Source organism: Octopus sinensis, linkage group LG5 (assembly GCF_006345805.1).
Source record: "Octopus sinensis linkage group LG5, ASM634580v1, whole genome shotgun sequence".
NCBI lineage: Eukaryota > Metazoa > Mollusca > Cephalopoda > Octopoda > Octopodidae > Octopus > Octopus sinensis.
The window spans coordinates 47,026,814-47,041,454 of NC_043001.1; the positions used below are offsets into that span (position 1 = coordinate 47,026,814).

General features: G+C 38.9%; 1 protein-coding gene across 1 annotated transcript in view; it reads left to right on the top strand.

Annotated features, from left to right (window-relative positions):
- LOC118763661 overlaps positions 1 to 12,028 on the top strand; it is a 25,658-nt gene extending 13,630 nt beyond the window's left edge. The window contains exons 4-7 of the mRNA XM_036503405.1: positions 896 to 1,144; positions 7,983 to 8,083; positions 9,155 to 9,317; positions 11,889 to 12,028. Coding sequence (XP_036359298.1) covers positions 896 to 1,144; positions 7,983 to 8,083; positions 9,155 to 9,317; positions 11,889 to 12,007 — 632 coding nt within the window. The 3' untranslated portion in view covers positions 12,008 to 12,028. The remainder of the gene's footprint in view (positions 1 to 895; positions 1,145 to 7,982; positions 8,084 to 9,154; positions 9,318 to 11,888) is intronic.
- Positions 12,029 to 14,641: the final 2,613 nt, after the last annotated feature.

Sequence of the window (14,641 nt, forward strand, 5' to 3'; positions counted from 1 at the left end):
CTAGATAACTGGTGTTGATGTGTTTATGTCCCCATAACCTAGTGGTTATATAATAAGTACCAAGTTTTAAGAAAAAGGTATAGGGTCAATTTGTTCAACTAAAACCCCTCAAAGCAGTGGCCCAGCACTTTGGTTAACCTAGAATTGTGTAGTGATGTTGCATACACTCACAGGCTCCAACCAACTCCAGCTTGGACTGCATCCCTGTGCAGGATGCTGCTGACTCTGAGGATATAGTGCTCATCATTACTAGAGTAGGGTATTGCCATGTGACCTATACTTAGTCACTCTTCACCTTGTCTGCTTCATTTCACTGACACCCATGGTGTCATCTAACTTAAATCTTGGTCCATCTGTCCACCATGAAAATGTATGTGGACATTCCAAGTGCTTACGTTTGTGTTATTTTTGGCATTAAAACACAGCTAATTGGTGTTCAACTTTCATGCAGCTTTGACCTGGTTTCATCCAAAAATGAACCTTCTCCTCTTTGCTTAACTAGTCCACAATAGCTGCTTTTTGTAATTTCTGTAGTGATAAGTTGGTTTTACAAGGGCAGGTGTAAATAGTTTATGCCAAATTTTGTTCTAATAGTTTAGGTCACATTCTGTTATTTCTGATTAAATACTGTCTAATTAAGATATGTCTGGTTGAGTTATATTTCAGCACATACTATCTTATTGCTTTATATTTCATTAGATCATATCTCATTAAATTAGGTCTAATTAGCTCATATCAGTTTTATTTTGTTCTCCTGTTTTGCTTCTCATTATTTTTATGATTATTATTACAAGTTTATTGTCAATTTCCATGATAAAAATAATAAAGCCAAAAAAAAAAACCATAAAACAATGATATAAAGAAGCAATTGGTAATGTTGATTTATTTATTTCAGGAACAGCTTGGTTAGGTGAAAGCATCGCTCTTAGTACTTCAGAAATTCCAGATATGAAAAGACCTATAGTCTGGCGAAGCAAAAATTATAAATATGAATGTGATAGGACATGTGCCAGTGGAGAATATACAGTTACTCAGGATGGTAATACTTCAACTCTTACAATCAAAAGCATATCTTGGGAATTCTCAAAGTGGTCTTTTACGGACGATAACTTAAATGGTGCAAAACTTGAACTGGACATAAAAGGTAAGGAAATTATTTCTGTTGATAATAATAATCATGGAGCAAGTATTTTATAATATCAAAGCAAAAATCAAAGTTTCTAATTTATCTATTTCAAGGTTTTCTTTGGTATAGCTAATTTCTTTTCCCCATAATATGAGGTCCAGCTGAAAAGTTCATAAGCTGACCAAGATACTCTCATGGAACGTGACCAAATGAGATTTTTCAACTTAGCCCCCTTGCAGGCTACACATTTCTTCCATTGGTGTTGCAGTGCTTGAATCCCATTGGTGAAAAAGCTTTCATCCTATTGGTAAAAAAGTAAAAAGTAAAAAATACTAGATATGACATCATCGTCACTGCAATTCTAGCTCCCAGCCATGTGGTTTTCATGTTGAGGAACAGATAATTAGTCACATGAGGTTGAATAAGGAGAACAGGGAAGCTGATCAACCTGTTCAAAGCCAAATACACTCACAGCAGCCATTAAAACCAAAGACTTGTGTGCTGGAGCATTGTCTTGATGAAACGAGACCCTGCATAATACTTTCTATTGATGGTGTAGCTCTTCTGATGCCTTTTGCATCCCCCATAACTGAGATCATCACCTTCCCTGCAGATGAAACAACCTTGGCCTTCTTTGGTGCAGGCTAGGAGGGAGTGTTTCCACTACATGGTTTATCCCTTTGTCTCTGGCTCAAAATGTTGAACTTGATACTCATCCTGGGTTGGGAGATTTTCAAGAAAACCAGCTGGATCTGCCCCAAACAATGTCAGATTTTCCTGTGATGTAATCAGCATGGTGAATTTTTGATCAGGTGTCAGATGTGGCACTCACCAAGCAGAAACATTCACCATGCCAAGTTCATAGTGCAGAATATTCTGAACCCTCTCACAGGATATGGCAATAGCAATGGCTATTTGATTTATACTCAATTACCTGTCATCTATCACCATGAAGTGAACATGATCAATGTTTTCCTTGCTGGTGGCAGTTGCAGGGCTTCCAGACATTGGGTCATCTTCAGAACTCTCCCTTCCCCTCCTAAATTCAGCTGCCCTGTTCTTTTTGTACTGTTGATAAAGTTGGAGTATCATTCCCTAATGTAGCAACCATGTCAGCATGAATGCTCTTGTGGGCTAAACCCTTCTTGATAACACCATGATGCAATATTCTGTCCATTTTCAAGAGGAGTTGCTACTAGTCACATTTAAATCTTCTTTGAATAGTTATATTTCAGTTACGTGGAAAGAAACAATGTGGTTATTAATAAGAAGTGTTGAAATTAATGCATCACATCTTCATAGTCAACCTATGAACTTTTCAGCCCACCCTTGTATCTCTTGTTGGATACTTAACCAAATGAATTAGTTTAATTGTTCTATTATCTTTCTAATATCCTGGCCATGTTTCAGTGGTCACCAGTCTAAGTTACTACTTAATTTCTATACAAATGTTTGACAATTTCTGGTATCATATTTGTGACAAAAAAAAAAAAAAAAAATTTGAATAGTATCAGAAATACCAATGCACCACTGTCTATGTAGCCCAATGAAATCCTCCAGGTACAAACAAGAATTTAAGACCAGCTGTTCATGTAAACTCCTTTATAATGATGATTTAGTCCTTATAGCAAGTAAGTAGAAGATTTAGAGAATAAATTCCAGAGATGGAGACAAGAACTAGAATCAAGAGGTGCTAAGTTTACAGTATCACTGTAAACTTAGCTGTTTTTTTTTCTTTCTATTATTAAACTTACAATGTTGCTTAAGGACTGTAGGTTGCAACCCCTGATAGCCTTGCTCTAGACATTTTAGGCACAGACCCTTATCCAGTATTTACTCTGAAGCCCTCAGGCAATAATATCTGACATGGATCCATGAGTGAGTAGGACCTAAGGATTTTGTTCACCGCTGATAGTTGTTGTTGACAAACAACGGCAGTAATTTTAATCAGCTGAATACACGTCATTGATTGGTTGAAATTACTGAAATACGACAACTTTAACATGAAATAACTTTGAAAATATAAACTTTTCTCAACAACACTAAGAGTAAAAGATGTTTTATATGACACATTCTACCAGTGTCCGAAGTTTGAAAGTGTTTAGTTACAAAAAATTAATTTCTCGATCAGCTAATCTATCCTTCATGGGTTTGTGGCAGGCATCCTCTTCTCCTCTGCCATTATATAAGTCTTTCTTGGCATCTTCCAAAAAAGTCCTGTCTCATCACAGTTGAAGACTTGCTTGGGGATATTTCCTTCAGCTGCTATAATTCCGGCAAAAGTGCCTTCATATCTGCGCTCATTGCCTCACTATGCCTGACAAGGGAGTGAATGCCAGTCCTCTTTTTAAAATTCTCGAACCAGCCCTGACTGACTTTAAATGGCTCACCTTATGCCTCATCCAAACCAATGCCTGGGGTCTGCTGCAGCAAATCAGTGTAAATAGCTCGTGCCTTCTCGCAGATTATAGTCTCCGTCATGGTATCTCCTATCAGCTGTTTCTCTGTCAACCACACCATCAGTAGCTTCTCCATATTTTCATGGATAGGTATCTGCTGTTTAGAAATTATTTTAATGCCTTTGGTTCCTTCTGCTTCAGTATGGTGCACATTATAGAAGTGCTATGCTCATACTGCTTTGCCAAGTTGACTATACACATCATCATGGTCATCTCTTTTGATAATTTCTCTCTTCAATTCAATGCACATCATCCAATTCTTCTTGGCACTGTCCTTTGCATTCACTTTCTTTCGACTTGTGATTGGAAAAATGAAGTTTTGCAAAATAACTGCAAGCAAAATTGCAAGCATAACACTGATGCTTCTGTACCCTGCAATGACTAAGTAAGCATTTTATCACCTGTCCAGCTAACATTCCACTAACAATCTTCACACTTGCTAACACACACGTCTGTCTAGTTATCCATCTACTAATGAGCTTTGTACTTGCTAACATGAATGTTTGTCCAGCTATCGAGTGAGACACAGAATGCTGAGCAGATGTTAGAGCATTCACTGTGGCATTCGCTATGCCAACTAGCAATGGGGTATCTGAAAATGGCTCATAACCCGAATTTTAGCTCACAACTCAAAGCAAAAATTCGGCCGAGAGACAGCTTGTATCTCAAAAATCTCATTAGTTAGAACACTTGTAAGTCAAGGTACCAATACACACACACACACACACACACACACACATATATATATATACACACACATACATATGATCATACATACACACACACATGCACAGGATACGTCAGCTTTTTGAAGTTATTTTTTATGCATTGAGAAAAAGGTGCAAAGGTCATCAAAGAAAAGCTACCTTTGGTCTCTAAGTCAAAAGACAAATGTTCTACTACATTCAGCATCATCATCATCATCGTTTAACGTCCGTTCTCCATGCTAGCATGGGTTGGACGGTTCGACCGGGGATCTGGGAAGCCAGAAGGCTGCCCCAGGCTCCGGTCTTATCTGGCAATGTTTCTACAGCTAGATGCCCTTCCTAACGCCAACCACTCCGTGAGTGTAGTGGGTGCTTTTTACGTGCCACCTGCACTGGAGCCAGGCAAGGCTGGCATCGGCCACGGTCGGATTGGTGCATTTTATGTGCCACCTGCACGGAAGCCAGTCGAGGCGGCACTGGCTTCGGCCACGATTCGGATGGTGCTTTTTACGTGTCACCGACACGGAAGCCAGTCGAGGCGGTGCTGGTATCAGCCACGATTCCGATAGTGCTTTTTACGTATCTCCAGTCCAGGGGTCCTGGCATCTGCCAGTTGCCAGTCATAGGATTGGTTCAATTTCGATTCCGATTTCGATTTCACTTGCCCCAACAGGTCTTTGTGTGTCCAAGGGAGGAAAGGCATGCATAAGGTGCCTGTCGTCGGATGAGGTTCGATATCGACTTCGCTTGCCTCAACAGGTCTTTGTGTGTCCAAGGGAGGAAAGGCATGCATAAGTGAGCTGGACTCACTTGTCCTGCCTGGTCATTTCACACACAGCATATTTCCAAAGGTCTCGGTCACAGGTCATTTCCTCAGTGAGACCTAAAGTTCGAAGGTCGTGCTTCACCACCTCGTCCCAAGTTTTCCTGGGTCTACCTCTTCCACGGATTCCCTCCACTGCTAGGGATTGGCACTTTTTCACACACCTATCTTCATCCATTCTCGCCACATGACCATACCAGCGCAATCGTCTCTCTTGCACACCACAACTGATGCTCCTTAAGTCCAACATTTCTCTCAGGGTACTAACGCTCTGTCGAGCATGCACACTGACATTACACATCCATCAGAGCATACTGGCTTCATTTCTCGCAAGCTTACGCATGTCCTCAGCAGTCACGGCCCATGTTTCACTGCCATGTAGCATGGCTGTTCGTACACATGCATCATACAGTCTGCCTTTTACTCTGAGCGAGAGGCCTTTAGTCACCAGCAGAGGTAAGAGCTCCCTAAACTTTGCCCAGGCTATTCTTACTCTAGCCGTTACACTTTCAGCACACCCACCCCCACTACTGACTTGGTCACCAAGATAACGGAAGCTATCAACTACTTCTAGTTTTTCCCCCTGGAAAGTGATGAAAGTTGTTTTCTGCAGATTTTCAGAGGTTAATGCTCCCGAGCATCTGCTACATACAAAAACTATCTTCCCAGTTAGCCTTCCTTTGACATTGCTGCACCTCTTATGTGTCCATAGCTTACACTGGGTACATCTTATAGAGTTTCTACCTACACCTTTTCTACAGATCAAGCAGGGCCATCTTCCTGAAGACATTTGTGGATTGTCTACCTTCCTACTTATTAGTACTTTGGTTTTAGCTAGGTTAACTCTAAGGCCCCTCGATTCTAGACCCTCCTTCCACACCTGGAACTTCTCCTCCAGTTCTGATAGTGACTCAGCAATTAGAGCAAGGTCATCAGCATATAGGAGCTCCCAGGGGCAACCTGTCTTGAATTCCTCCGTAATTGCCTGGAGGACTATGATAAATAGGAGGGGGCTGAGTACTGAACACTGGTGGACCCCAGCCTCTACTTTGAATTCTTCTGTGTACATGTTGCCAACCCTAACCTTACTTACGGCATCCCTGTACATGGCTTGCACAGCCCTCACCAGCCATTCATCTATCCCTAGTTTCCTCATTAACCACCAGATAAGGGATCAGGGGACCCTGTCAAAGGCTTTCTCCATGTCAACGAAAGCCAGGTACAGGGGCTTATCTTCGGCTAGGTATTTCTCCTGCAGCTGTCTCACCAGAAATATGGCATCAGTGGTGCTTTTCCCTGGCATGAAACCAAACTGCATCTCGTCCAAGTTGACTCTCTCCCTAATCAGTTGGGCTATGACCCTCTCTGTAACCTTCATTACCTGATCCAACAGCTTGATACCTCTGTACTTATTTGTATCTAGGGCGTCTCCTTTACCTTTGTAGCAGTTGACTAGTATGCTGCTACACCAGTCATTGGGTATGACTCCTTCGTGTATCACCTGGTTAACTATACTGGTGACTAGGTTATAGCCAACACTGCCAGATATTTTGAGCATCTCTGTAGTAATTTCTGATGGACCTGGGGCTTTCCCTATCTTCATGCTTCTAATTGCTTTAACTATCAAAGAATTATCAACTTGGATGGCTGGTCCCTCTGTTGGGTTGACATTTGGCAGACTCTCTTTATCCCATTCATTTTCTTTATTCAGCAACCTTTCATAGTGGCATTTCCAAACCTCTCTCTTTGCATCCTCATTTAATGCAAGTGAACCATCATCCATGCGGACACATTTCTTTCCTACCACATCACGATTCTCTCTCACACTGTCTTGCAACACGAAACACCTCAAGTCTTTCATCCTCACGGCGCAGAACATTGGCAAATTTTTTCTTATCCGCTTCCCCTCTGGCTAAATACACCTGTCTCCTAGCTTCCCTTCTGGCTGTCTGATACAATTCCCTGCTACCACCGTTCTTCCAGTCCCTCCAAGCCTGTTTCTTTTGTCTAATAGCCCTGTCAACCACATTGTTCCACCACCACGTTACTCTGGGTCGAGATGGGACTTTGCTCCATCCACAGATCTGGTCAGTGGCTGTCAGCAGATTGTCCCGTAGAAATCTCCAGTTGTCTTCCACATTAAGTGAAGCTATATCCCCTTCTATTTCATCAAAGGCTTCGAGTAGTATGTCTCTAAATCTCTGTCCATTTGCAGGATCTTTAAGCTTCCAGACCCTTCTCCTCCAAGCTGGTCTTCTTCTGGGCAACCATTTAGCTCTGATCCTGATGTCGCTAACTACTAATCTATGTTGAGGAGTACATTCTTCGCCTGGAAAGGTTTTGGCATTTATAAGCAGCCCTCTTTCCCTCTTTCTGGCGAGGATGTAGTCAATCTGACTAGTGTGTCTACCAGAACAGTAGGTGACTAGGTGAGAGGTGGGTTTCCTGAAGTTGGTATTGCAAACCATAAGGTGATTTGCATCGCAGAAGTCCAGCAGCCTGGTTCCCTCCTCATTTCGAGAGCCAAAACCATAGCCTCCATGAACGCCATGGAAGCCCCCGACATGCCGTCCAACATGTCCATTGAAATCACCTGCCACAAAGAGAAGGTCACTGTCATTTGTCAACGAGGTAGTCCGCTATAGGGTGTCGTAGAATTGGTCTTTCTGTCCTTCCAGTAGCCCTGGTTGAGGGGCATATGCCGAGATGATGGTAGCTGACCTATGGTGAAGCACTAATCTAATCTTAAGTACTCTATCACTTACTCTGACTACCTCGATTACCTTATCTTCTTATGAAGAAGAATTTATAAGTGTGGGATGGTTGCCTATACTCACATGTAATCATATTTGTGACATATTTTACAGTGAAACCAAAGTTGGAGATCAAGGTAATAAGAAATTGTATATACAATGTAACAGCACAATGTTCTTTACCTGCGACACGTATAGAATGTTACCTTAGAAAGGTAAGTAAACAGAATTCTTTTTATCTGTGTTTATCTTTGTACCATTAACCTACTCAACTTTGGGGTAAGGAGTGGAATATTTATATTAGACAAACAATTTGGAACAAGCATAATTATGTGCCTTGGTCAGGAGCACAGCACAAGGACTTCAGTAAAATTTGAACTGATGGACTATGTGGTCACTTGTCTAGCTACTACTTTACTACACAATCATTGTTTTTGATTCTGGATTCCTTTTTAACTATTGTAATCATATTGGATTGCAGTCTTTGGGTGTAATAACATCTATAATTCCATCTGTATTTCTCTAGGACTTGAGCCTTATATAAGTTTTAGAATTTTTTATTTCTACTCCAATATTTCTTGATCCTTAAAAGGAAACAGTTTTAGTGATGCAGTCTTGGTTATCTGGTATTTGTAGAAACTACAATGAGAGGTTCTAAGAGACGGTATAACCTAAAATTCATAGAGAATGTGCAAAAGCTTAATTGTGTGTTGTTTAGGAATGGTAAGGATGTTGTGTGTGTTTCCTTGATTTGTGTCATGTTTTTCAGTATAGTGGAATAAAACTAAAATGTCAAACTCAAATTTCAGAATATCTCCAAGTCCTTTTAGTTAATGAAAGATATACTTTGACAAAGTCAACAAATTTTGTGTGATAACACTTAGTTGCAGAAGATGGTTTCTGGAATAAAAGTGTTGTATATTTAGAACTGTGTTCAATGCTTGTTCTATCAACTTCTCTTATACTATATCAGCGAAGAACTTATTCATAATATCAAGTAAGTCATCCATGTAGGTCTTTCATGTGCCATAGTTAGTTCTGGTTACTTGTTAGAGTATCCTAATAATATTGTATCAAATAATTATGTTAATAAGTCAAGAAATTTAATTAGAAATGAATAGAGAAATGAATGTGATAGAATAAAAGTGTACTTCCTGATGCTTTTTAATTATCTTCTCTCTCGTTCTCTCTAACCATCTCTCTCTCTCTCTGTCTCTCTCTCTCTTTCTCTCTCTCTCTCTCTCTCTCTCTCTCTCTCTCTCTAGCTTTTCTTTTTTTCCTCTCAGATTCCTACTGAATTTATTGCAATCCAAAGAAATACATGTCCTGATGGGAAAACTGTCACCAATGATGTTATACTAAATGTTAGTTCTTCAGCTACTGGAAAAGTGGAATGTATTTTCACTATGAAAGATTTATTCAAGGAGAAACGATTTATAGACTTTCAATGTAAGGGAGTATTTTCATAATGTTTATAAATTATATTGAAAATTGTGTTTAATTTTTTAATGCTTAAATATATTGACTGTAAACTTTTTGTATCATTCCCAACTTCCTTAAAATATATTTTGTGTGTTATTTCATAATTAATATATTTATTGTAAATTGGATGATCCTGATATTAGTGTCACTCATAATGTGCTTTTATGTCTACTGCTATAAACACTATTAAATCTTCCTTAAAAGAATCATATTAAAATGATCTGCGATCTCATTTAAATACTTGTAAGGATCTGTTACTCTCTAAAAATTAAGGGTCTAATACTCTCTGTATATTAAGGAGCTGTTAGTTCTCAAATATTAAGGATCTGTTACTCTTCAAATATCAAATATATATTACTCTCAAAATATTATGGAACTCTGTTATTCTGTAAATATTAAAGATCTACTAGTCTCTTTATATTGGTTTCACATTTTGGCACAAGGCCAGTAATTTTTGGGCAGGGGTGAATCAATTACATCGCGCCCAGTACTCAGCTGGTTCTTATTTTGCCAACCCTGAGAGAATGAAAGGCAAAGTTGACCATAGCAGCATTTGAACTCAATATGTAAAGACAGACAAAATGCTGTTAAACATTTTGCCTGGCATGCTAATGATTCTGCCAGTTCACCACCTTTGCTACTCTCTTTATATTATGAAATTGTTACTCTCTAAATAATAAGGCTTAATAACTCTCCAAATATTAAGGAACCTTAAATATTTGGGAGCTGTCGTTGCCGTCATCGTCGTTGTCGTCATCATCATCATCATTTAACATCCGTTTTCCACGCTAGCATGGGTTGGACGGTTTGACCGGGGTCTGGAAGCCATGGAGGCTGCACCAGGCTCTAGTCTGATTTGGCAGTGTTTCTACAGCTGGATGCCCTTCCTAACACCAACCACTCCGTGAGTGTAGTGGGTGTTTTCTTTGTGCCACTGGCACAGGGGCCAGAGTAGGCTGGCAAACGGCCATGATCGGTTGGTGCTTTTACGTGTCACCAACACGGATGCCAGCCAGGCGGCGCTGGCATCTGCCATGTTTGGACGGTGCTTTTTATGTGTCACTGGCACGGGTGTCTTAACTACAATTTCCATTTGAATTTTTATTTTGATGTTGATGTACTTGACTCAATAGGTCTCCTCTTTAAATATTAAAATTTGTGTATCATGAAACTATTACTTCCTAAATATCAAGAAACTGTTAATTCTTAATGATCTATTACTCTCTAAATATTAAGGAATTGTTAACTCACTAAGTATTAAAGATTCATTAGCTTCTAAATACTTAGGTGATGATAAACTCTATAATTAATGTTACATCAATTCCAAAATTATTTGTCATTTCCAAGCATGAAAAGCTGAGATAATATTTTTGTTATTTATTGGATCTGGGTTATCACCTTTGGAATGATTTATGTATGTTAGGAGATAAGAAAAAAGACATTTGTCATCTTTTTGTGCTTATAGGACAGCAATGTACATCATGGTCATTGAAACATATGTAGTAAGGTGCTTTAGATATGACAAGAATTAAAATAGTAGAAGTGATACTTGTACCATTGGCAATTAAATATGGAATCTAGAGCAGATTTATGTTTCCATGAGCAGTTGTGAATAGAAACTTTGAATGGTAGTAGAAGTAATTACTATGCTCCATCTACAATAAGAAAGTTAATTGGCTTAAATATCACTTAGTTCTCTATAATATACTTTTAGAGCCAGCAAAGAAGCACCAGTGTAATCACTGATTAGAAATACCTCCTATCACATCCTGACATCTTAAAAATGAAGGGTGATATCAGATAATATTATCCTAGATATACACTCTTCTGTTATGGTAATTTACTAGTTGTTTATACCAGCCATTTCCTATAGACCTCTATCACACAGGTACCATAACTTTCTACATCCCTCTATTTCATTTGCTATCTATCAAGTGTAATCTACCATAGCTAGCCATGATACTTTTCACTATCCTCTACTCATTAACCATGTACCCGCTGTAGTCTACCATAATCTATACTGCAAACCTCTACCTTGTGACCACCTACTGACTCTACTCTATCATTGCTCCTTACCATGATACTTTTTCATATCCCTCAACCTCATTAGTCTACCAAAATCATCTTCTAATAGGCTTCTACCATAGGACTTCTAATATCACTACAACAACACCTGTTCATTATAACTTGTAGTCGAAAAGCTACACTTAAATAAACCATTCATTTTATATCTAAACACTATTCTCAACACATTGCCCAATCATTTCTCCCATAAATTCAACAACATGAAACTCCACATTTCTGTATTTTCCACTCAGTCACTAAACTGAGTCAACATGATTGTATCCAAAGATCCAAATTAATCTATAACTTCATCCAATTAACCCTATTCCTGAGTCCAGAAGTAAAAATTTTATAAACAGTACGTTTCTTCAGACTAAATAAAACTCATTTGGCTAATTCGAACCTCTTAAATTACACAAATATACTTATTTTTAATAAATACTAAGTTATGTATTATATTGATTATCTTTGTAGGTGCTGCTTCACCAGGAGTAAAAACTGATGATGATACTGACTCAGGGTTTTACATATTCAGACCATGCACAAACCTTCTCCTGGGAATCATAATTGCTCTAATCATATTCAAGAATTAAAAAGTAGCAGGAAGAATCTAATATGCATTGTGAATTTCTTACATATGTGTATATATATATATATATATATATATATATATATATATATATATATAATATATATATATATATATATAAATATATATAAATATATATAGATCATCATCATTGTTTAATATCCGTTTTCCATGGTGGCATGGGTTGGACGGTCTGATCAGGGACTGGCAAGCCAGGAGGCCACACCAGGCTCCAATCAGATCTTGCAGTGTTTCTACAGCTGGATGCTCTTCCCATCGCCAACCACTCTGAGAGTGTAGCGGATGCTTTATTTATATATAGATATAGATATATATATTGTTAGAAAATATATATTCTGAGATCAATCTCCCTTGTGAACTTCTGCTGTTTTGTCTTGAATTACCAGTGTTGATTTAGATGTAAACCACTCAGACATGTTAAGAATTATCTAATTCTGGTTAACATAGATATCCAAATTTGAAGTTATTTCTGAGATGAGATTAGAGGTAAAGGTAGAGTCTGGTGAAAAAAAATTACATTGATGTCCAAATGACAAATGTTTTGCCTTAGGAATAATACCAAGTAATAAGAAAGGAAGCAAGGTGTCAAGTTCACATAACATGGAGAGTAACTGCACTCAGGAGATTTGCCAATGCTCTGTAATGAGAGGATCAGAATTCTGAGATGTTCTATAATGTGAAACAGTATATCTCATGGGAGGTGGGGGTGGGGAACTGTATTTGAAATAACAGATGTATACTTATTTTCACTGCCACTAAGAACAAAGAGGCTTGGAAATATGAAAAGTTCCTGAATGTCAAAAAATGTGTAGGGCAGGTGGGGAGAGGAACTACAATAAAGCATCCAGCTATATCAAGCAGGTGGATAAAAAGGCAGTACTTGGATTCGAACACTGCTAAGCAATCACTCTATATAGTAAAATGTTCTGAAAATATCTACTCTCCACAATCACAACACATGTCAGATTATTGATGATGATCATGATAGTCATGATGATGATCATCATTTAGTATCTGCTTTCCATGCTGGCATGGGTTAGATGGTTTGTTTGAAATTGGTAAGCTGGAGATTTGGAGAGCTGTACTGGGTTCCAATCTGATTTAGCATGGTTTCTACAGCTGGATGCCCTTCCTAACACTCTTAGAGTGTAATGGGTACTTTTTATGTGTCACTGGCACAGGTGCCAGTTGTGTGACTTTGGCATTGGCCACAACTATAATTTCACTTGGCTTGATGAGTCTTTTGAAGCATGGCATATCTCTATAGGTCTCAGTCACTTGTTATCACCTTTGTGAGGCCCAACATTCGAAGGGTGCTTTTTATGTGCCACTAGCATGTGTACCAGTTATGTGACACCAGCATCAACCATGACTACAGTTTCTCTTGGCTTGACACATTTTATCAAGCACAACATATCACTAAAAGTCTCAGTCACTTATCATTGTTTTCATGTAGCCCAATGTTTGAAGATCATGCTTTACCACCTTATCCTATGTCTTCCTGGGTCTACCTCTATCACAGGTTCCCTCCACAGTTAGAGTGTGACACTTTTTTTACACAGCTGTCCTCATCCATATGCATCACATGATCATAGCATAGTTGTCTCTCTTTCATACCACATCTGATGTCTCTTATGCCCAACTTTTCTCTCAAGACACTTACACTCTGTTGTACATGCACACTGACATTGCACATCCAGCAAAGCATACTTGCTTTATTTCTTTCAAGCTTATGCATGTACTCGACGTTCACAGCCCATGCTTCACTGCTGTGTAGCATGGCCATTCATACACAGACATCATACAGTCTGCCTTTCACTCTGAGGGAGAGGCCCTTAGTTACTAATAGAGATAGGTGTTCTCTGAACTTTGTTCAGCCTATTCTTATTCTAGCAGCTATGCTCTTGGAGCATCCACCTCTACCGCTGACTTGGTCACTTAGATAGCAGAAGCTATCAACTACTTCTAGTTTCTCCCCTAGCATTTGATGGAGTCTATTTTCTGTAAATCATTAGTATTCATTGTACTTGCACACCTTCCACACACAAAAATTATTTTCCCTGTTAACCTTCCTCTGATATTGCTGCACTTCTTATGTGTCCTCTGTTATTGCCTGGCGAACTATGATGAACAAGAGAGGGCTGAGGACTGATCCTTAGTGAATCCCTACTTGTACCTTGAATTCATCACTATACTCATTGCCAACCCTCACTTTGTCAGCTTCCCTGTACATGGCTTGTTCAGCTCTAACCAACCACTCATCTATCCCTAGCTTTTTGCATAAGGGATTGGCAAACCCTGTCAAAGGCTTTCTCAATGTCAACAAAGCTAGGTACAAAGGTTTATTTTTGGTAGGGTACTTCTCCTGCAGCTGCCTTTGCAAAAATTGTACAGAACTTACTGCCAAATGCTATACTGGCATTTTTGCTATTGAAAATCGAAATGTACCAACTTCACTGCTAACGACTCCTAATTTTATAACATCTGTTGAAATTACAACTACAATGTAGTGATGCCAACTCAAGTGTATATGCAACTATATTTCCCCTAGTCTTGAGTGTGTTACTTATCTGCTTCTCAATGCAATGAGCTCTTTCTGCTATATCATCTTTTACTC